Source organism: Mastigoproctus giganteus, chromosome 10 (genome assembly GCF_048544385.1).
Source record: "Mastigoproctus giganteus isolate SK-2022 chromosome 10, ASM4854438v1, whole genome shotgun sequence".
NCBI classification, from domain to species: Eukaryota; Metazoa; Arthropoda; class Arachnida; order Uropygi; family Thelyphonidae; genus Mastigoproctus; species Mastigoproctus giganteus.
The window spans coordinates 89970394-89995435 of NC_143584.1; the positions used below are offsets into that span (position 1 = coordinate 89970394).

At 39.7% G+C, this 25042-nt stretch overlaps 1 protein-coding gene across 4 annotated transcripts in view; it reads right to left on the minus strand.

Moving 5' to 3' along the window:
- The window catches only part of LOC150079143 (potassium voltage-gated channel subfamily KQT member 1-like), a 334431-nt gene extending 312087 nt beyond the window's left edge, over window positions 1–22344 (minus strand). For 2 of the 4 annotated variants that reach the window (XM_090383459.1, XM_090383461.1), the window contains exon 1: window positions 22035–22343. In XM_090383459.1, coding sequence (XP_090239585.1) covers window positions 22035–22168 — 134 coding nt within the window. In that variant the 5' untranslated portion in view covers window positions 22169–22343. Of the gene's footprint in view, window positions 1–20408; window positions 21056–22034 lie in introns of those variants that run through there. The other 2 variants (XM_090383460.1, XM_090383462.1) reach the window with 2 other exon arrangements.
- Window positions 22345–25042: the final 2698 nt, after the last annotated feature.

A 25042-nucleotide genomic window follows, 5' to 3' on the forward strand; every position in this document is an offset into this window, starting at 1 on the left:
ACTTTCAATAAGTTAAAACCCAAGGCGACATAGACCATATTGCTCCAGTGTATATTATGTTTGTAACAAGTATGTCGATTTCTGCGGGCTGGAGGGAAAAAAAGCACTCGCTATAGGACATGGTGCCTTTAGGGCTAAGCTTACAACCCTGGGCATTACAGATGACCCTACTTGCTGGTGTGGAGAGCTGGCACCACCTCATGCATGAATGCCAGCTCTATGATGACCTCCGCTGCCAGCTCATCACCCGGATCACCTTTTTGCTCAGAGATAGAGAACAACACCTCCTGGACAGGAGGCAGGAATATATTGCCTTCTCCAAGTTCGCTGAAGACTTGTACAGAAGAAGACGGGACCTGAACGCACACTAGCCACATAATGGCTAGATGCCAAAATATGCACAACACCAAAGATGACCTACCGAGCAACCATGAAAATAGACAAAAAAAATCTGAATGAAGGACGAATAGCAGCCGTTCTGGTGGCCTGAGCCAAGCATTAGCCTGGCTCTCCTTTAACACCCCTTCCTGGCATGGGGACGAGACGACCATTCCCCTCGCCCCCCTGCTACACCACCTTTCCTTCTGGTGAGGCATGGGCATGCCTCACTGACCACCTGGGGGAATCTCCTCTGTCTCCACCATACTTCTGCCTTTACCCTCCAACCTTCTGCCTCCCCCACCCTACCTATACACGACGCGAACGCCCTACACACTAAATTTAATCTAGCCCAAAAATAATCTTCACTCAGTCTCGGCCTAATTATCCCACGCACTGCCCTGCTCGTGCCATATGAATGCATGCACACGTGCTGTATGCAAACATCAAAGCAATTTGACTGTATGGATGCGTATATATTTATATATATTATGTATCACTGTTGTGTATATATATGTACGTTCTTGTATGTGTACATAAGTTTTTTTTTTTTTTTTTTTATAGATCCTTGCCGCTGAAATATCAGGAAATTACGCGGCAGGAATTTAAGTCTACTGGGTTCCTGGTCTGCCTCCACGGGGCGAAGGTTGGGCAACGCTGGAATTTTGTTTCATCTTAGCATAATTATCATCCAAAGTTAATTAATGTTATAAATGTTACTGACAAATTTCACGTCTCTAGAACTGATTTTCACGAAGTAATTCGCATTTTCATGGGCTCTCCATTTAGAATGATTACCTTCTATATATGAACATAAACAGCATATATGAACTTAACTGAAATTAACTTTGGATGATAAATCATTATAATTTTGCCGATAGCATTATTAATAGGTTTTTGTTTCAAAGATATGTCTATAGTGCTGCGCTGTGAAAATTAATTGCAACAAGGCAGTTTTGCGATAGTTTAGTTTATTGTGAAAATTAAATTTCTGCATAGATTACGGTGCTTAATATCAAGCTAGGTATATGGACAAAAAGAAGCAAGGAAATATAATCAAAATTGCAAAATTTAGAGTACTTTCTTAAAGTGCACAATAATTGAAAAAAGTGCAATAATTAGCATTATTGTAATCCCAGAGGGATGATTGGACACTATATTTTTTAGGCAATTTCTATTCGTAAGACGCCATCAAAATCTGCCATATCGAAACTTGTAAAAGTGTTCAGGAGACCAGGAATGCGAATGTTATAAATGGTGTTCGCACAGACCGTTTTGGCAGAGAAGCGTTTAGCATAAGTTAGTCTGGAAGCAAGTCAATACGGTGACATGAACACAAGAGGAATGTAATATGGTAGTTGATGCAGCGGTTATCGTACAAAGTGCATTTAATTTCATGCAGAAATTGACCAGTCGACTATGAAAATCGACGTCCATTGTCAGTTGCTGAAAAAGTTGATAAAGACCCTCAGATAGACTGGACTAGACTTTCTTCTCCGATGAAGTCTGGTTTGATATAACTGGGTATGTAAACTCTCAAAATACTATTCAATGGTTAACGTAAAATCCCAATTCAGCACATCAGACTCCTCTATATCCTGTGAAGATTGTAGTGTGGTGTGCAGAATTATTGGACAGCAGTATTATTGGACCCAACTTTTTCAAAGAAAAAGTCTCAGTGGTATGTTGAAATGCACTATATGAATATTACTAGTAAATATTAAAAGGAACACTTCACTGATTAGGATAGCGTGGTTTCAACAAGGTATAGCAAAGCACTGACTCGCATTTCAAAAAAACAAAGTTGTTTCTTTCATCCATTTGGGTGCAAGAATGAACTTTGACATTATTTTCCTTGACTCAGTAAACATTTTGATACGGTTTTCCATGAAAGGCTGTCGTATAAACTGGAGTAAATTGGATTTATTGGCAAGATCCTTCGTTGGATCAAGGGCTAGTTAAGAGATAGGAGAAAGAGTGGTCATAAATGGACATATCAAGGAAGATCAGTGTAGTAAGTAGAGTCGCTCAGGGATCAGTATTGGGGCCATTTCTGTTTATATCTTCCATAATGACATTCGATTAGGAAGTGCAGGAGAGGTTGTTAGAGTTTGCCGATGACTGAAAGAGTGGTTACCAACCAGAAACAGCAAAAATATACCTTCCCACGTTTACGTTAATTTTGCTTCAAAAAAAAAAACTGAAGTTTAATGCATTTAAATGTAAGGTTTCGCACCTAATGAAAATAACTCTAGGGGTTATTTATAAGCTGGTGGGAGAGAGATTAAAAGTTATCCAGGACGGAAACAACTTAGCCGTTACGTTTCACATCAGACATGAAATTTTCTACGCAGTTTAAACAGGCGCCTAGGAAGGCACGTCTTTTCTATGACGATGGCCAGACCGTATTTAGAATAATCTGTTCAGGTCTGGAGGCTACAGTTGAAGATATAGAGAAAGGATTCAGAGAAGGGTATCCAGATTGGCGAGTGGTGCTAATCTATATCCATATGAGAAAGAATTTGAAGTGCCGACCGTAAAGGTTTGTAACCAGATATCGTGGGGAGGAGGGACCTAATAGAAGTGTAAAAGGCCCTAAGGAGATCACGAAAATGAACGAGAGAAGTAAATTTTCGCTAGCAGCAAACCAGGGAACACAAATAAAAATTTTAGGAGAAACAAAAGGCTAGATCTCATGAAGTTCTTTCGGGCAGCATGTTTTAGACCATTAGAATGAATTGCTTGCAACAGTTGTCGAGATTGATAGTTTGGTAGAGTTTAAAGCGAAATTGGATAAGCACTTTTTTGACGAAGTGGTGGAAGGCATTAATGGTGGATTTTTTATAGCAGATTCAGAAAAAAAATCCGCTTCCTTTCATCATTTAGCCATTATAATACTATTCGCGATACTTGTCTGTTATCCTCTGCCAGGTTACAGTAGCTGGCTATCCTCTCGCCATGAATGTTTATTTACGTATATTTTTAACCTCTTTTTGATTCGTGCATAAATTCTCCCTCTCCCCCTGCTTGTCACATTTGCCGCCATTAGACTACTTTTTGTGGGTTGTGCCTAACTTGGTGTCCATAGCTATAATCCACTCCCGCTGGAAGAATGGAAAAGCAACATATCCAGCATCGTTCCCAACATCCTGCAGGCAGTTTTCGAACGTGCTTTGCTGTGTTCAGTTTGCTGCGATCCTGGTGGTGATCTTTAACACTTTTGTGACTAAGTAACATTAGAGAATGAAGACCATTACTAGTAAATATTATGTCTGTGGCATGCTTTTATTCGAAGTTATTTTCATGGATTCTCATTTGAAATTATCATCCTCTATTTAATTATAACAAATACGCTAATGGTTAAATAAAAAAAAAAAGTGGAAATGCCCTTAGTTAAGGTCGTTCTTTAACAGAAGTTGGTACTAGCACCGGTGTAAATAATCCACTATGTCATAATTGTAAAATTACGAAACAAAAAGTCCCTCAGTGAAAAATATAACTGAAAAAAAAAAAAAAAAAAAAAAAAAAAAAACCACCACTCTACACCAAGAACTTTTGCAGTTTTTAAAACGTTATGTACTAAAAAAATTAATCATTAACTTAACTTTTTTGTGAATATACCTGAAATCCAATGAGCTTGTCACGAGCTTATGAGTAAATATGAACACTAATGCAGATCACAGTGAGCAAAAATAACAAATTACAACTAAGGTGACTGTTGTAAATTAATATTTAGCTAGGATCAAAAATTAAATGTTGGATGTGCATATGATGATTTTCGCATTCCATTGCTTTGAAATTATTGAAAGCAAATGGCAGAATTTACACTCCAGTTTCAGTGATTTGTCCAGTGTATATTATGCTATGGACTCAATTAAATCGGGTATTGAATGTGGTATGTCGTTGGCAAAACACTTACTAGATAAAAATACATCTTAGGAAATTTACGATTCTTTTGCAGATTATTTTCCTATATAATATCGGTGTAGATACACCATAGTTTACCCATAAATTTGAACTACGTATGTAGTGTAAAAGGCATAATTTTAACTGTATCTCATATTGTGGGTGCCTTCACAACGAGATAGTTGGTATTGCACTACTTCAAATAAATAACGCTTCTCTAGTATTAGCAATGGCCGCATGGTGCAAGAAAGCCTATGGCTTATGCTGCATCAGCCAAAAAAAAAAAAACTAATAATTAATAAAAGAAAAGAAAATTAAACCTATCATCCAATGCATTTCCCTCACCCGAAGGTACTATCCAGATGACCTTTGAATTTCCCCAAACTGTCAGCCTCTACCACCCTTGTAGGCAACTTATTCCAGTAATTCATAACTCGCTGGCTAAAATAAAACTTCCTGCAGCCCAATCTAAACATCTCCCCCCGTAACTTGAATTTATGTCCCTTAGTTCTAGCATCATTTATAATCTTGAAATTTTCGTCGTCATTCATTTTACTGATGCCTCTCAGAGCCTTAAACACCTCAATCAAATCTCCTATAAGGTGTCTAGTTTCCAAACTCTGCAACCAACATATTCGAAGTCTTTCTTCATAAGGATGCCCTTTTTCCGATCTCACCAGGCGAGTTACCCGTCTTTGCATCCTTTCAAGAAACTCGATGTCTTTCTTTAGGTGCGGTCTCCATACTTGATCACAGTATTCCAAGTGTGGTCTAACAAAAGCCTTATATAATGGGCTTATCACGTCTCTATCTCTACTTGCAAAAGTTCGATAGATCATAGATAGGACACCATGGACCTTCCTTGCAACCTGTTTAGAATGTTCAGAGAATTTCATGTCTGACCTTATCGTAACACCCAAGTCCCTCTCCTCCAGTACTGGGTTTAGTTGAACTCCACCAAGTGAATAAGTTATTTTGGGATTACTGTTTCCCAGGTGTAATACCTTACACTTTGTTGGATTAAAGCATAGCAGCCATTTTTCTGACCATTCCTGAAGTCTATCTAGGTCTCTCTGAAGAAGCCCAGCTTGACAGTGATCATTGACTACTCTATCAATTTTAACATCATCTGCAAATTTAGACATCACTCCCTCTATCCCTTCATCAATGTCGTTTATGAAAATTAAAAACAACAGTGGTCCTAATACTGATCCTTGGGAAACCCAACTTCTTACATCAACTTAATCTGAGGAATAGCCATTTATCACAACCCTCTGCCTCCTGCCCTGAAGCCATCCTGATATCCATCTAAGGATTTTCCCAGTGATACCAACCTGTTCCAGCTTATAAAGCAATCGCTCATGTGGGACTGAGTCAAAAGCTTTGCTGAAATCTAAATAAACAATGTCGAAATTATTCCCTAAATCCAGCTCATGAGTGACCCTTTCAAAATAGCGAACCAGATTTGTTAAACATGATTTTCCCTTTACAAAACCATGCTAAGTATCCTTGCGAATTTCAATTCTATCTAAATGATCCTGAATTCCACCTTTGATCATTGCTTGGATGATTTTCCTTACCACTGAAGTAAAACTGACAGGTCGATAATTTCCAACTTCACTCTTAGAACCACCCTTATGTATGGGAGATACATTGGCACTTTTCCAATCCATCGGAATCTCCCGAGTATCTAGTAATGCTCGCATAATTAGCCTCAATGGTTCAATGCACTCACTTGCCGCCTCCCATAAGATTATAGGGTGTATTCCATCAATTCCAGGAGCCTTACTGGCCTGTAGGCTCGAAAGTTTTTTTTCATTAAATAATCTTGCGAAATTTCAATAATTACATATTTTTCAACTTCGCTTCCCACAATTTCCCATTGCCACAAAAGGTTTTTCTTCTGTAAATATCGATGCAAAATAACTGTTGAGTTCATCTGCAACGGCAGCTGGTGTATTTAATACTGTCCCCTTTCCCTTACATAAAGGTCCGATCTGGTTTGTCCTGCTCTTCTTAGCATTTATATATGTGAAGAATTCCTTATCCCCCCTCTTTGCTCTGTTTGCTAGCGATTTCTCATAAACTGCCTTTGCCTGTCGAACCTTTCCTGGGGCTCTATTACAGATCATCTTGTAGCTGTTATAGGCTTCAGTACTTTTTATTGCTCTAACTTTTCCATGCCACCTTTTTCTGCTCAAGTAATGTGGCAACTTCACTATTCATCCAACTTGGAACCCTCCTCGTGGAGTATTTTTTTTTAATGGTAAATACGCATTCAAGGCGTGTGTGATTAAGGTTTTAAAAGTTCAATTGTATTCGTTCTCTGTGCGATATCTACCCAGTTAATAGAGGCCATGTAGCACCTTAAGGCATGTAATTTCCTTTTCTGAAATTATAACCCATTCCTTTGCCTTTTACTGCTGCTACCTCTGTCTCTTCATTATCCACCGTAGAACTCAGTGATCACTTCCTGCTACTGGTTCCTCTACTGTCAGCCCTGCTATGTCATCTGATTCATGGGTGATGATGAGGTCTAGGATATTCTTTTCTCTAGTACTTTCCCTAACATGTTGATACAAATAACAGTCATCTAGTTGATTTAAAAATTTTGTTCCCCATGTCTAGTTTCCTTCCCATTTTCTCCAATCAATTAGAGACAAATTGAAATCACCCATAATAAGACATTGACGCTTACTTGCCCATACCATTTGCATGTAGAGGCTTTAGTCATAATCTTCACAATCACCTGGTCTGTAGATTACTCCTACTCGTATTATACCTTTATTTCCAACTATCTCACACCATACAGATTCTATACTAGCCCGTGAAACGTCTGAATCCGGGAATGCTATCGTCGCACACAGGCTGCTTCTGATAAGAAGCATACCCCCCACCACCCCTTCTATCTACCCTATCCTTCCTAAATACATTATACAAGCCGTACTGAAACTCATAATCCCCTATTTCCGGGTGGCACCACGTTTCCGTAAGCCCTATTATGTCCGCGTTACTTGTTTTAACCAGCATTTCGAATTCGCTCGTTTTATTGACGACACTTCTAACATTACAATATAAACAATTAAGACTTGCTGTTCTTGTATATTTAACAACCCTTGAAGTTTTTTAGGCTCTCTTCCCTGGCATTAGCTACCCGCTCACTTGAAACGTTTCTGCCCCCAGAACATCTACATAATAATGTCCAGTTGGGGAAACATAACTCTTGAAGTATGTGCAAGAGTTACTTTGACCAATATTATCAGATAAACGCGTGCCAGTATTACCCACAGTCCCCCTAACTAGCAGTTTCCCTGAACCTTTAAGGCATCCTTGATAATGCATGCAAAAACTTTTGCACCACCTTTGTTTAAGTGTATCCCGTCTCTACAAAACAAATTCCTTCTACCTACAAGTGTGGGTCAAGCTGATAGAAATTTCCCCCCAAACGCCTTGCAGAGTCCTTCAAGTCTTGAGTTAATCCACAAGGCTTTTAACATATAAACCCTCCTATCGTGTCTGGGCAGAATTGCAGACACAAACATTGTGGCCTAGCTCGCGGCATTTCCTCAGCATGGTCCTGTATTTTTCCAACAAATCGTCAGATCGTGTACGTTTAATGTCATTAGTCCCCACATGAATAATAATATTCTCTTTACCCCCCTTAAAATCTGCAATCTGTTGGTGACATCATTAATAGTTGCTCCCGGCAGACATACCCTGGTTCTACTCCACCTATCCTTATTACAAAAAATATTCCCCGTTTCCCTGACAATAGAGTCTCCTAATAAAACAAAGTCCTTTTGAACCAGAGTAGTTTGCACTTGGTTTTTCTGTTTTGAGGCCCGAATCGGGAGTGCATCACTTGGTAGATTACTGGAGTCTTGAGTCCCTGACGAGCTCCCAGATGCATTATTCTAGAGGGCAAGCACCCTTTTTTTCAATGACTCAAATTGTTCCATCAGTGCGCCAAATTGTAATTTAAGATTGATGCACTCCCTACATCGATCACAAAGAAAAGAATCCCCAGGTGAGCTATGATTAGTCACCAGGTTGACCTTGGAAAAAACTTTCCACAGGTTGCGCAACGGATTAAATCATGACTCATACGTTAATCGCCATCGGCTATTTCCGTGTGATTCACGATACTCTGTGACGTGTTTAAGGCAGATCTCGTAATTACTATTATAAAATTAGCTAAATATCAATGAAAATTAACTTTAAAAAATGATATCTATAATATTAGAAAAAAATCAAACTGTTACAGGAAAACCTATAACAAAATAATCCAACAATATACTAAATAAATCAAATATTTAAAAGCAATAATCAACATTAATCCAATCCACTAAACTGAAGAGCCTTGACGAAGTGTGTCTGCTCACCTCGAATGTAGAGAACACTACTGTTATTTATTTTCAGTGGATACCAATGGGTGGTGGTATCCACTGAAAATAAATAACAGTAGTGTTCTCTACTAGAGAAGCGTTATTTATTTGAAGTAGTGCAATACCAGCTATCTGGTTGTGAAGGCACCCACAATATGAGATACAATTAAAATGATGCCTTGTACACTACATACGTAGTTCAAATTTATGGGTAAACTATGGTGTATCTACACCGATATTATATCGTTAATTACCTAAACCCATAAGAAATTATGCCTTGCGCTTAAGTCGTCTGATAGATTATTTTCCAGACGGTGTCTTCTTTTTCCGTCGCGACGACGCTCCGTGTTCTACGAATACAGTTGTCAAATGCAAGTTAGATACTAAAAATATTGAATACCTTTCCGTCCAAGACATCAGATCTTAACCGATTGAAATCAAGATTTGATTGAAGCTCTTATCAGTGCTTCATACCATGTCATTTCAAAGGATTATATGCGAAATCTTTGCATTAATAGTGGCAAATGATGCATGAAAGCAAGCTTATACAGCATCAGCCAAAAAAAAAAAAAAAAAAAAAACATTTTTTTTATTCATCCCCTCCAATAGTTTCTCTATTTTCTCCTTGAATTTAATCAAACTATCCACTTTCACAACAAGGGATGGAGGTTGTTCCAGCAATCAATCATCCATTGGCCAGAGACAAAACTTCCGCACGTCTATGTCGCAACCATCCTTTCTCAATTGAATTTATCTCCCCTCGTGTGCATAGTCTGAGCAAGAGGAAGAATCCCATCTGTTTGTTTGTTATTTGGTTTTTAGGAGCATTAGCAACTAAGGCCATATTGCTCCGGGATATGCGGTGGTCATTCCCTGTCCTTTCCACATCCTCCGTATTTGGTGGTGACGGGCTCGAAACCCAGTCTAATCAAGAAGCATGTGCTACTCACTGCTGCTCCTTCCCACCTGGCTATGGAGGCGCCTAATCCCATCTGTATTGAGTTTGTTCAAGCCATTCAAAGCCTTAAACACCTCAGTCAGATCCCGTTGTAGGTGCCTCGTCTCCAGACGCTGCAATTAGCAGAACGGAAGCCTTCCGTGATAGGTGCACCCCGTTGTTCCCTTAACCAATCTCGTTGCCCATCTCTGTACGGTTCCAGCAACTATACATCCTTTCTAAAATTAGTCCTCCAGAGCTATATGCAGTATTGAAGATGTGACCTGACCACTGCCTTATACAATAGAATAATCACCTCCTAGCAAAATTCCTGTGTATCATTGACGAAATCCAGTGATCTGTCCTGACAGCCTGTCTGCATTGTTCAGAGAACTTCATATCACCATGCACAATTACTCCAGGTCCTTTTCATTTTCCACTACCATGAGTATAGTACCACACAGTTGATACCTTATTCAGAGTAGTGGAAAATGAAAAGGATCTGCGTATGGGTACTTTTACCCATAAGCAATACCTTGCATTTGTAAATGTTAAACTTCAATTGTTATTTCTCAGGATATCTGCCTAATTTTTCTAAATCTTATTGCAGCAGCATACCTTTATTGACGTCATTAACCACCCTGCCAACCTCTGTATCATCTTCAAACTTAGACATAAAGCGTGATATATATACCCATAAATATTTATTAATAAATATAGAAAATAGCAATGGGCCAAGCACTGAACCCTGCGGAATTCACTAATAACATTAGTCCACGAAGAGCAGTGACCATTGACAACCACTCATTCTCCCTTTATCTATTGCAGTAATTTTCCTTTAGTGCCGCACTGCTGCAATATGTACAGCAGTCTTATAGGTAACGTATCAAAAGCTTTCCTGAAATCCAAGTATATATCAATTTATTTTTTGCGTACACTTCCTTTGTCATTGCATCCAATCAGTTTGGTCGGACAACATCTCCCCTTAACAAATTCACACTGTGAAAGAAGCATAACTGCATTATTCTTTAACCAGTGACTCCATTATTTTCCATCTACCAGAAGTTAAGCTAACAGGTATGTAATTACTCATGTTACCCTTTGATCACCATTTCTAAATTGGGATACAATCTCCCATCTCCAGTCAACAAGGATTTCCCGTGAATCCAAAAATACTCTCATAATTCGAGGATTTTGTGTCAAACAACGTTAACTACAAAATCATTTTGTAGTGAACGTTTTTGCAATTAACCAAGAAAAAGTCATTTGACATTTTCTTAGTTTAGAGGAAATGTATTTACAGCCCAAGCTAACTTTAAAGTACTAGAAAGATGCAGTTCTATGACATGATTTTCATTGTTATTTGTATAAAGTAAAACTAAAGTCTCAAAGAAAAATGCAATTTTGTAGTTAACGTTGTTTGACACTAAATCCTAAAATTATGGCTAAGGTTTGCTTTCCTCCTTTGCTGCCTCCCTTAACTGGATAGATCCCACCACTCCAGGTTCCTTTTTTTTTACGTTTAGCTTAAACAATTTCGTTTTCGCTTTCCTCTCAGTTATCACAAAATCATTTAGCTCCCTGTTAGAGTTTGATAAAATTCTGGCATCACCCTACCTAATAAATTCCTATGCGAATATAGGTGCAAAACACCTATTTAGACTGTCAGCAATCTGAGCAGGATCATCAACAGTTAACCCATCGACATCAAGTAGATCAATGTAATTCAACGCCTTTATTCTATTGTTAATAGAAGCAAAAGAAGTCTGCTTCTTTTCTTGGCATTCTTTGCCAGATACTTCTCGTAATGAGCCTCGACTTGTCTAACCTTCATTTTAACTTTATTGCAGACTACTTTATATCTACCATAGGCTTCTGTATAACCTGATAATTTATATGCATATTTCTTCTCTGTCACGTGTCTGAATAGTTAATCTGACATTATTTAGTTTTGAAGAGCGTTTCTTAGTTGGCATGAAAAGCCTAGTAGCTTCTATTATTATTTCCTTGAATGTTTCCCATTTAGAATTTGCTAGTAAAAACATTAGTTGGTCCCATTATATACAATTTAAAAACTGTCTGAGACCACTGCAGTCTTCTTTATAAAAGCAAAAACCATTCCCTTTAGCCTTGATGGTAGTTATATCTTTAAGTAAACCCACACCAATACACACTATGATCCGACATCACATCTGCCAGCTAATGTTTTTTTTATTTCCATATTCTTTAATGCATGAAGAATGACTGCTGATTATCAAATGAAGTGCTCTCTCTTGTTACCTCTCTAACATGCTACTGCAGAAAACGGTCATCCAATGAATCCATAAAAGGCTTTCTAGTGTGCGAGTAACCAAACTAGTTCTAGTCAATATTAGTTCTAGTTAATTCTAGCCAAACCAGTTCTAGTCAATATCTGGAAAGGTAAAATCACCCATTATAAGACATTCTGATTTACGGGCCCACTCTATTGCTCTGTAGAGTTATTCGTTGTACTCATCACAAGGTCAAGGTGTGTTTGTTTTAATTGCGGTCTCCAGGGTTTCCCCTATATGCTGCTGTAGCATCTGAAAAGGCCAGGCCGGCAAGTGTATGTATGTATGTAGTTGTTTAAATATATAATATCGGTGTTTAGATACACCATAGACACTCTTAAAAAAAAACTACAAAGTAGTTGTTGTGGGCATCATTTGCTCTTTCTCATATTGTGCTCTGCCTTCACGACGAGTTGCCATGATACTGCACTACCTCAAATAAGTAACGCTTCACTAATAGAGAAGACTATTGTTACTTATTCTCAGTGAGTACCACCACCCAGACATGTTTCAAGGCTATTGGCCTATCATCAGTGGGTGGGCAGGTACCCTAGTATTGCAGACATGACGACCCAGTTGTGAAGTTAAGGTGTGTATGTAGGTGTAGTATTTGCCTTGTTATGTTGAGTGTTGAGTGCCCGCACCTGGCGACTTCGCAGCCAGGGGGCAGGGGACATTTGGTCCCCTGACTCCCAACCTTGGCCACATCGAGGCGCACCAGGGTCCACTTTCTAGCTGAGACTTACTGGGGCTATCAGGCAAGCCTGGGAGCCCCAAGGTGTTCAAAGAAAGGAAATGGGATATAGGAGTAGTATGAAAAATAGAGGGGAAGGAAAGTGGATAGAAAGCAAGGGGATCAGAGAAAAGGCATCCCCGGAAAAGAGAAAAGAAGCAAAGTAGGAAGAAAAGAGTAAAGGTATTAGTGGAAAAGACAAATTTTTAAACTAAAAAAAAATTAATATTTTAGATTAATCTTGTATAACAATTTCGAATAATCTTGTGGAACAATAACTGTCTACCTGACAGCAGTACCAAAAAAATTAACATATCATAGCTGCAACAATCAGATATCAAGACGTAATTTTCAGTTGACTTGATTAAAACTATTAACATTATGTCATTAATGTCAACAAATATCTTCTTTCGTCTTCTAAACCTCCAACCCAAGCACGGTACTAAGTACTATAGGTTCTAACACCTCTCGTGTTTGGGGTTTACATTTAAAAAAAAAAAAAAAAAAAAAAATACACACTTCTGTATGGTAAAGCCAACGGCAGTGCACTCGAGGCGGCACGTTTGTACCAAGAAGCATTGCCCCGCCGAAGGTAGCCCAACAGGCGCACATTCTTCAGGGTACATCAACGCCTTAGAGAACATAGGCGCTTCGCACATTGAGTACGAGCAGGTAGGCCCGGAATCATTACACCTGATGTTGAGGAAAGGGTGTTAGAAAGAATAAAAAAAAATCCAAGAATTTCGACAAGGAGGGTTGCTCTGCAATAGCGTGTACTGAGACATGGCAGTGTGTGGCAAATTTTACATCTCCAATTACTGTACCCCTACTATATCCAGCGTGTACAAGGTCTCAGCAATACAGACTACCCTCCCAGAGTGAACTTCTGCCAGTAGATGCAACAAGAGTGTCCTAAACACCCAATTTTTAAAACAACATTTTGTTCACTGACGAAGCTGGGTTTACTCGTGATAGTATTTTTAATTTTCATAACTGTACATTTGGTCCGACGAAAATCCTAATACATCAGCAACGTTTCTTGTTGAATATCTGGGCAGGACTACTAGGAGACCGTCTAATTGAACCACACTTTCTGCCAAACAGGCTAACAGCAGAGCTGTATCTTCAGTTCCTGCAGAATGTTCTTCCAAACCTCCTTGATGATGATAATGTTCCACTTCAGCAACGCCAGAACATGTGGTTTATGCATGATGGTGCACAGGCACATTTTGCTCGGTATCTAACTAGAAGGTATGGTCAACGGTGGAGAGGTAGAGGTGGGCCTGTAATGTGGCCTCCCAGATCACCAGACTTAAATCCTATGAATTTTTGTATCTGGGGTAATATATAAAGCTTGGTGTACACTTCTGACATTAACACAATTGAGGAACTGCAGCGTCGGGTTGAAGGAGCCTTTCAGCAAATCAGAAATGACCCAGGAATGCCTGAGAGGATTCGCAACTCAGTGCAAAGACTACAAAATTGCGTACGGATGCAAGGACAGTATTTTGAACACCTTTTGTAACATCTGTAAAATCCTGTGGTGTTGAAACCAAAAATTAAAAATGTATTATCTTATGTTTAATAAAACCACCCTTAGCAAAGGATTGACAGCTTTTTGCTAAACAGTGTTCCCACAGTCAGTGGCGGATCTTAACAGAAAATGTGCATTATCTTGAAAACGGTTCATTTGCAGCCCGATGTTCACTGGGACTTTTTTACTTATTTTAGTTTGTACTTTTCACCTTTAAATTATTGACCATTTTTGAAACGACCTGTATAGCCTGAAATACACTTACGAACTAATGACTATCTGCCTAATAGCGTGCTGGGCCGCATTTCACCGTGATATCCGCTTGTAACCGGCATGGCATCGATTTCACGAGACCGCGGAAAGTCTCCTCGGATAACCTAGACCAGCTGGATAAATGGACATCCAGGGGTTCGCAACGGAGCGAGGGTAGCGAATGCTGCGTTTCCCGCATCCCACAAATGTTCGATGGAACTGATGTCTGGGCAATTTGGCATCCAAGGAAACACCTAAAATGCTTAGGCATGATCTTTGAACCATCTCTGCACAATGCAGGCCTTGTGATGGGCGTTGTTTTGCTGAAATAGTCCAGTGCCATCTACATACACGGTGACTATGTAAAGAAAAACTTGATTTGATACAATACCGAGGTAGGATCTAGTGGTGATGGTGTGTTCATTGGGGATGAGAGGAGAGAGATAATCTTTATTGCCCTTCACGGTCAAAGTCAGGAGTTTACAGCCTCCCGATACTTCCGGGATACTCGAACAATTATTTACAGAATGAAAAAAAGGTAACTATACAAATGAAAACATATTTCAATACAAATGGGAGAACTCCTCACAAGAGTTAGGTGTGATCGAACTGGCTTAAAGTCGAGATAAGAGCACCAGCTCAATCAAACAGAAACAGATCAGTCATTGCTGATTAGTCTTGCTAGTCAATCTTTTTCCGGTATGTCCGGTAAACGGTGAATTTGTTCAGGTCGGCATCAAGTGCCTGGGTTTGCTTGAGCATCTGCTGAGGGAGGAACCTGTTCGAGAGATGGAGTCGTGCTGAACGCGGCTAGAGCTCGGGATTGGCCCTAAGGACAGCAGGGGGGAATCCTCCAGCCACAGGTATCCAAGAATGAAGGTGTTGCAGTTATGCCTGTTATCATCTTGACTGCTAGAAGGCGTTGGTCGTCGATTAAGGTGGGAAACCGTGGAATCTTGAGAGAGTCGGCAAGCTGCGTGGTGCGAATCAGAGCTAGAAGGTTGCGATTCCTGTTGACCCACTTTAGGAGCAGAATTCTGCTGCAAAGAGTAGTTTCTTTATTGACGGTGTCGCTGAGGCCCAAATTTCAGCAGCATGGAGTAAAGGTGGAAAAATTACTGTCATGTACTTCGCGGTTGTCTTTTTATCGGCGATATGTAGAACGTTATTTTGCTATTCACCGGAGTCTTGAAGCACGTGTGAGGATCATGTTTAAGTGGGCGTTAAATCGAAGTTTGGAGTCAAACAATGCCTAGATCACGATGACTGGACACAATTGGGACGAGGGCGTTGCCAACTGAAGGCTGGAGAGATATAGTTTGCTTCAGTGAAAACACCATGAATTCGGACTTAGCAGGATTGATCTTCAGCCCGAACTGGCAGAGGTAAGATCTGACTGCCGTGAGAGTGTGTTAATTTCCGATTTTACCAGATATTGGTCTTGACTGGGAATGATGGGAGGAGTGAGTATCTTGATATCATCCCCATAGCTCAATACACACCGAGAATGTGCAACCAGTGAGGACAACCAGATGAAAACAGAAGGCCCGAAAGGACCCCTCCTTGTGGAACTCCTGCAGTGACGGATCTTGTAATGGTGCGATCTCCTGTATGAAGCTTTATAATTCTGTCATGCAGAAGAGAGGAGAGAAAGCATAATGTTCCCTGTGATCTGGAAGTGGCATTTCAGGAGAGTAAGAAGTTGGTTTACTTGGACGGCATCAAATGCGGCCTCTATGTCTAAGTAAGTAATAGCTAGTTAGTTCTTGCCTTTTCTCAAATGCTGACAAGGTAGTACTCGTGGTCGCTAGCAGATTGGTGATCGCTGATCTGTTTGGAAGGGAGTAGTGAATTTGGTTTGGATTACTGGGCAAGATCTGATTAGTGAGGATGGAGAGTAAGGCCTTCTCCAGGAGTTTCAGCAGGCTGGAGGAGTTGGAGATCGTTCGGTTGTGTTTAGGTTGCGATGGCGACTGAACTTTAGCTAAAGGTTTGCTGAGATAGTTTTTCCACTGCTGTGGGAAAATCTGGTTCGAGAGTAACTGATTGAAGATAATTAAAAGTGACTGAATAATGTTCGAACTTAGGCATTTGAGCATAAATTGGGTAGCTCCATCATCACCAGTGATTGACGAGGCAGGTAGAGAATTGATGGCTACGATCAGCTGTTGTTTTGTGATCCGAATGGTATTCAACACTTCGTGCTGGGTGGGCTCTGTTGGGAGGGTCAGATCTGAGAGTTGCAGTGCAGGATTACGATTAAATCTTGTGACGAAATCGAGCCACAATTCTATATCAAGTTGCAGAGAAAAGTGAAGATTTACTTCCTTGTATGAAATTTTCGCTTTAGCCAGATCACGGTTAACGTAAAATTTGATTGCCTGAGATTTCAAGATTTCAGGTGGTTGAATTGAGCCCGTGCCCTTGAATAAATGATGCGGTTATTGACATTTTGCGACTGTTTCCGTGTGCCATGGAGCTGTTTCTTCAGCTGGAAACTCATTTTGAGTTCTGAATTCCACCAAAGTCTTGTATATGGACTGATGGTGATTTTTCTAGAGGCAGCATATTTGGCAACCGTGTTGATCCAGTTTGTGAGAATGTTCCCAGCAAGTTCTGGGTCACAAGTCTCTAACGCCTCACAGGAAATGAGAGAGGCGGCTCTGATGCCCTTGTCTACATCAAGTAAGTTGAGGATAGTGATGTCAACCTTTTTTTTATTGTCCTTCTGGGTTCTAACTTGGGGGCTGGTAGGTAATGCAGTTACAAATATTGGGACATGATCAGAGTCAAATGATATCAAGTGACATCCACGAAAACATTCTATAAACCACAATGTCTTCTCCGACAGCCTCTTTCAGCTGCTGTCTGGTTGCAGTTGTTCACTTGTTCGCCATCAAATATGCAGCTGCCCATCGGCATGGTCGAGCTGGATCCTTGATTCATCACACCAGGCGATTTTTCCAGTCGTCCAATGTCCAGGAAGAGTGCCCCATGATAGTCTGTCACCATGGGCATATGTGGGTATGTCTACTCTGTAGGCCTACCCACAAGGATGTTCCGCTGGATGTTGTGCTCGGAAACCTTTCTCCGTGCAGCCTGGTTGTCTTCAGTTAATTTAGGGCAAACTACAAACAGTCTGTTGTCCCGAACAGCACGTGCCAACAGCCATTCACCTGGACTGTCACCTCTGTGATGGTAAACCCATCCAGACACAATGGGTGATTGTGTCCCATCTTCGGACCATAGCCGCCACTCCTTCACAGAGGCGGAGCTCGAACAGTCGCAGTTGCTGAGATGCTGGCCGCCGCCTTCATTGCACCGCAAATCATGCCCCGTTTCGAACTCCGTCAGGTCCTTCCATTTCCAAATTGGAAAAAAAAAAATGTACTGACAGGCTAGAACTGAAGGAATAACGGGCACTACACGTGCCGTCACCATATATGATGCGCTGTTCTGTGACATCACTCCTATGAGATAAGAAAGGCACCTGGGGTGGATGGGATCTATCCAGTTATAAAATGAGGCGGCAAAGAAAGTAAGCAAACCATTAGCCATAATTATGAGAGCTTCCTTGGACTCAGGGGAAGTCACCATGGACTGGAGATGTGCAAATGTATCCCCAATTCCCAAAGGGGGATTAAAGGTGACACGAGTAATTACAGACCAATTTGTTTAACTTCTGTTCCAGGGGAAAATAATGGTGTCATTGGTTAAAGATGCATTGCAGGATCATCTAGACAATAATTCAGACACAGCATGGGTTTTTTTTAAGGGAAAGTCTTGTCTGATAAATTTGATTGGACACTTGTGGTTACAAAGGAACTGTATGCAAAAAAAATTTGATATCATATACTTGGATTTCAGGAATGCTTTTGACACTTGCGCATGGAAGACTACTGTAAAAATTGGAGCAGTATGGTAATAAGGACAAGTTGCTACAATGGATAAAAGAGTGGTTGAGTTGGAGAAGCTGGGAGTGGCAATCAATGGACACTGATCTTGTGGACTAATGTTGTTAAGTGGAGTCCCCCAGGGTTCGGTGTTGGGCCTGTTGTTGTTTTCTGTATTAATAAATGAAATTGATGAAGGTATATCAGGCTTAATGTCGAAGTTTGCAGATGATACAAAGGTTGGCAGGGTTGTTAATGACAGTAATGGCAGTGTGCCACTGCAACAGGATCTAAAAAATTTGGGCAGATGAATTTTGCTAGTAGGCAAAAGGAGGTGATTATCACTTTGTGTAAAGCAATGGTCAAGCCGCGCCTTGAATACTGCGTACAGTCTGGAGGCCTCATTTTAGGAAGGATGTAGAGTTGCTTGAGCGTGTACAGAGAAGGACAACAAGATTGGTGAGGGGGACTAAGGGGTCCTCTTACCAAGAAAGGCTTAAGTTCTGCAAATTGCAGCGGCTGGAGACTAGACACCTGCGAGGTGATCTGATTGAGGTGTATAAGGCGCCTTGAATGGGTTGAACACACTGAATTCTGATGGAATTCTTCCGCTTGCACAGATTACGAACCTGAGGGGGCATAAATTCAAATGGAGTTAAGACAGTTGTAGAATAGTTGTCAGAAAATTTCGTAAACACAGAAAATTGTGTTTTTTTTTTTTTATGAGCATTAGCAACAAAGGCCATATTGCTCCGGGGATATGCAGTGGTCATTTCCTGAACTTACCGCATCCTCCGTGTTTGGTGGTCACGGGCTCGAATCCCGGTCTAATCAAGAAGCGTGTGCTACGCACTGCGGCTCCTGTTAATTGCAGGAACAATCTTCCATCTGTCGTTGTGGAAGTTGATAGCTTAAATAAATTCAAGGTGGAACTGGGCAAGAGGAAATGGATGTGTGAAATTGTTTTTTTTTTTTTTTTTTTTTTTTTTGACTGATGCTACATAAGCTCACACGCTTGCTTTCTTTCATCAGATGCCTCTATTACTACTACTAGTAATATGTCCTATGGGATGCTTCCATTCGTGGAGAGAGGGGTGGTCATAATGGTTAGGGTCATGCGTGTGAATACCTATTTTATCACATAATAATAGCGGCTGCTGCCACTCACACCTATTACCAGTAAGATTCGTGATAGGTGTCGAAGAATAACGTCTTTTTAACCAATCGGATTGATGGCCTGTGAAAGTGTAAAAGACTGTTTCTGATAGCAGCAGAATCTGTGACAAGAAACGGTTGCCAATGCATGTTGTTATTCGTTTCGTTATTCAAGTGGTGATCACCCTTTAACGCTAAGTGAGGATGGAAGGAAGTCTTAAATATGAAGTTTGTAATGGCTACTGCCCCTTATAAAATACTGTAAAAATAATTAAACAAATTAAAAATAATCGGAATATGCAGTTATCGTTTCTTCTTTTAGTTGGCAATAGATGTTGGTCGACCCCTTATCCAGTGAGGGAAGGATAATGTTTCGTCCAGATAAAAAAAAAAAAAAAAGTTAAATGAACTGGAAAGGAGATTGAACTTCAGGAAGCGTCTCTTTTTGCATATTTAACAATATCAATAATGATTAACATTCTTAAAACTCATTTCGCTTATTATATATAGAAGCTAAACAAACATACTTATGTGTTGGAAAAGGAGTAATGAGTAATTTCTGAGGTGAGAACCCATACTAATTTCAGTGGTTACAAATAGTCAGTTTAGAGAATTCTAAGGAACAACCCTGTTTTACTTTTTAATGAATTAAAAATATTAAACTGCTGATGCCCCATAAAATATTACGAAAAGGAAAAAAAAAAATGGACCCTAAAAATATCAGTTGAGATTTCGATTGACTTTCCTATATAATATAAAATAATAATAGTATCACAGTTTTCCAGTTTCATCCCAGAAACATGTCCTTATTTTGGCTTATAACAAAGTTGTAAACAATTTACAGGTAACAAAACAACAACAAAAAACTAGCAATCTTTTATATGCACTCTGTCATCAGCACACTGATAGTCAGACAAACTTACCTTCTAGGTGAAGCACTTTCGCCTTCACTGCTCCGAGGTTGAACGAACGCCATCGATACATAACACTTTTTTCTCTTGCTCTTTTTACACTGTATCTATTTATGAATATACCCCTGATGAATGCAGATAATCACGTAAACCAAAGACAACACTAGCAAAATACTGGAAGAGTGGCAGCACCGTTTTTCACACATGGCCCATTGTCTTGTAAAGGGATTGCGCCTTTTGATAGCCGTTCGTTATTATTATTTTTTTTTTCAGCAGTTAGCTAGCCGTTTGTTGAATTTACGTTTTCTCCTTCTTGGGCCAATCCATTAGAAATTTAGTGAACGTCTTGAAAGTGATTTCCATCGTGCTTCGCGTGCATTTGCGAGACAGGAACAACGTCATTCGCAAAGGCTTATTGCTACTGTGAAACTTTCTGAAAATCTTTTTAATATTGCCGTCAGAATTCCGGTAGCAACATTATAACACGTGCACAGATACCATCTCCAAACTTACGAAATTGCTCACAACAAGATATGGCTCTTCTCACCCCAATAAAACGACGCCTAGTCTGATAGGAACGCATCACAAAAGACATCAGACCTGTTTCAAAACTGAACTGACGGAAAGGAGCGTAGTCGGAACTAGATCGCAACGTACGACCTCGATTACTGCATTTGCATAACATTCCGGTATGAACAGGAAATTCCTGATACAAGGCACACAGACAGGACTCATAATTTCCACTCACGTGTTGCAAAAGTCTTTTAAAGCTAGAGATGCAGAGGAGGCATTTTGGTTTTGGCGTATACGTATGGTGTACCTAACAATGCTCATGGCCATTACTACTTAAATCTGATGCAGAAATATAGTTCGCATTCTTTATTCTCGTGAGTGACTCTGTAAGTGTAATTCAGTTTAAGGTATGTTGCCTTTATATAAATAATGTATCCACAGTGGCTGTTGTGTTAACTGGACGCTTACGAAACTAAGTGCCTACAAAAATATTAGGTATCCTTGCCCACGGTGGGAAAATAATATGGAAGTGCCAATAGTTCCATTAAGGAGGTTCGAACGCCATCACTAGTTGGTAAAATAATTCATGATATTCCCGTCGCCCCTCCCTGGTTTGGCCACGCTGCGCCGCTAATAGAACATATTTACTGATGCCCTGAAGGTTAAGGCAAGTTTTCTGAAATGCCATTCATGCGAAAATATTTCCGAAATATTGCAAGCCATCTCAGCTAGCTCTAAAGAAGGACTTACCATGACCACAATTTTTCTATCTTTGTAAGTGCATGTATACCCCATTGGATTTTCAGAATTTTATTGTCCCGCGTTGATTTTTATTTTAAATACAGAACTGCTCATTTTTAAATTTTTTTTCTTGTCCGTGATTGACAGGTGCTGGTATGGAAGCTTCTCTAGTGCACGAAATGGTGACGCTCCATGAAGAAATGAAGTTCTTAAGTTGGTATTCCTAATACTTGACAACTGGTAATATTTCGTATCCTAAGGTCCCACGTATTATCTGTGTTATACCTGATGAATATGACTGAGTCTAAGACATAACAGATGCAGTGCGTGAATTCAGAAGTTAAACCAAGACAAGAGACTTTCAATACTGCGGAAGCTACTTACATTGGCTCCGGTTTTTTCCAGCCTTGCAAGGAAAGCGTTGAAGTACAGCTATCGGGCCTGTGCTTCCCCATGTCACGGCACGAGTGTGCTGGCAGGTGGGATGAGAAATCCTCGCCACACACGCTGATAAACATGCAAGCTCACCCCTCTGTACGTGGCGTTTCTATTACCACTTGGTCACACCATCCTCGTGTAGCTCCTTGGCATTTTCTCCACTCTCACTACTATCCTTTAGAGTTTTCTTTGTTAATAATCTGCGATCTCTGTTGCCTCATTACCTTTTTTCTCTCTCCATGGCAACATTCATGTTATTCGACAAAACTGTGAATATGCACCAATGGGATGTCCCCCTTGCTCCGAATAGTTTCTTAGAGAACAAATGCTGCTTACGATGGGCAGTGTGCCAACCAGTGACCAGCATCAGCTTCGCAAACAGGTTCACGTGCAGGTTGAGAAGGGGGGGGGGGAGGTTAGCTGGTCGACTCGCTGCTTAACCTCCATGCGAGTGAAGTACTTGAAAGTAATACTACCGACTAAACGTTTCACAGGAAATCGGCCACCGTGCTGCAAATACTGTAATGGCACGTACTTACAAAACTAGCTTCAGCGTTCAAGTGTACCGTTTAGAGGGGTCAACACAAACAATTATCGACATAAGCGAACTTTCCTTGAGAAATTATCCTTACTCGCTTCATACCTGTGACAGAGAGGTAGCCAAGCGTGTTCAGTGACTGACACCCGCCGACAGTTCTCTGGTGGAGGTTGCTGACAATTCGACTTTTTCCTGCATACTCTTACTGAGGCTACGATTGGGGGGGGGGGGGGGGGTAATCAAACAATGATATGATGCATTTCCAGACGTTATAAGAGTGTATATAAGCAATTATACCTGTTTTACGCGGCCGCCGTTGTGAAAGTTTCATTTGGATCACCTTGTTTAGAAAAAATTTCAATAATATTTTTTTTTTTTTTTGGGGCGGAGGTGAAACCTAAATTTAAGAATGTTTGATGGTAATGACTTTTTCAGTTATAACTAACATCTCGTTTAAATCATGGATGAGATAATTCAGCATAGTCATAGAGAGTTAGAGCGGAAGACTTACATTGTGATTTCCACATATTCCTTACGTATAGCTTGTACAGCAAGTGCTTCTTCATTTTTGGGAGCTAATTAGCTTAGTCATAATTAAACGTTGGTTAGTAACTTCCGTTATCAGCTGGTATCGCTTAATGAACTTCATTTTCTGTTGAGCTTAGTTTTTATAAGCTCAATTTTTACGAAGTAGTTGAGAATTACATGTCTGCCTTAAAGAAGTGTTAAAATCAGCAAGAATTTGCAACAAGTTTTGTTTAATTATTGCCCACCCCATTTCTAATTATAATTTTCGCATTACCGATGATTTCGTCTACAGCACAATAAATAAGCTGTGTAGTATTATTTACTGTTGGCCACCTCAGAACATTCACATCAGTGTGTCACTTCTAATAGGTCAGACGTTCCTCACCATAGCATATTTGATAACGGAGACTGCAATGACACATCTCCGTTATAACTGTCATTTGTTCCTTATCTTACGTTGAATAATAGGCGGAGAGACTGGTGATCGCATTCAAATCAATCGCAGCAGATATTTCTGCAGAGTATTCTGTAGTATTGCAAGAACGTAATTTGTTGGCGATTCATTTTCCGAAGTAGGTCACGCATATGTAATGACGTACTGCTTCAAGGATCAATGAACTTCCACATTTTTTTTTTCCCTGCTCCACCCTTTTTCTGCCTTTAGCAGAAAGAAAGAAATCACGTGGTAGTAGCAGAATTCTTGGACGTGTTGTTTGAAGATCCCTTTTGTTATTTATTATTATTATTTTTTTTTTTTTCATTTTTAAATCGAATCACTTTCCTAGTAATTAGTTTGTGAAGTAGTACTTCTCAGCTGCCTCTGGAATGAGTCTTAAGTCAAATCAGTTCTTAGACGAGAATATATTCTTTCTAGTTAATTCATAATCGTTCCTCTTTTGCAGTCAAATAGTTCGACTATAAATTAACAGCACGCTGAAAAAGAAAAAGATAGATGTTCATCGTTTTATTTAATTTAGCTTTTGAAATAAGAAGCATATTTCAGCTGAACAAATTTAGTACAGAAATGGTTTTAAAAAAATCACAAGTACACAGATTACTAGAAAACTCTAAGTCAATCGTAAAGAGTTACTCGTATGTCAGTGTAAAATTATCCGAAGGGCTATAATCATATATGCTTTCTAAGAAAAATAAATCATAAAAAGCAGCTTTGTCATTTATGTATACCCCCGATTTATATTAAAACAGCAATTACATCGCTTTCAGCCCAGTTTGTTTGAAATTCAGTCATTAAAATAAGTGTATTTTGTATTGTATGTATACATGTCAAGGGTGGCACCCAGACTAAGGTCCATCTCCACCGATATATTCTGTATCAATAAAAAATAATAAACACAGGCCCCTTTGCCACCAGGGAGCAAGTGCTATCTGAGTGCCTAATACCTGGTGTCCATCCGTAAGACATAAAGCCGGGCCAGGGTCTATTGCTCTGTCAGTGCAATTTGCACTAAAAATCCCGCACCCACCAGAGGTAGTGCAATACTGGTGGGTGCCATCAATCCTGCTCCCAGGCTGCCCAAACCTGGAAGCCAGCAAAAAAAAAAATATATATATAATAATAAAAAATAATAATAAATAACATAAATAAAGTAATAAAAATAAATAATAATACAATAAATAAGTAAATAACACAAAAAAATTTAAAATAAAACAAAAAATTAATTAAATTTAAAATAAATAAATAAAACAAAAATTCCAGCACTCAGTATCAGTCAACCATGACTAACACGGACCGCTAGAAAAGAAAAAAAACACTAATATCTATATTGTATCTATTAAAACAGCCAACGGTTTTCTTTTTTGAAAGACTAATCTATGATATTCTTGAAAGCTTAAATAATATTCCTTGGATTTTGAACATATAAATATT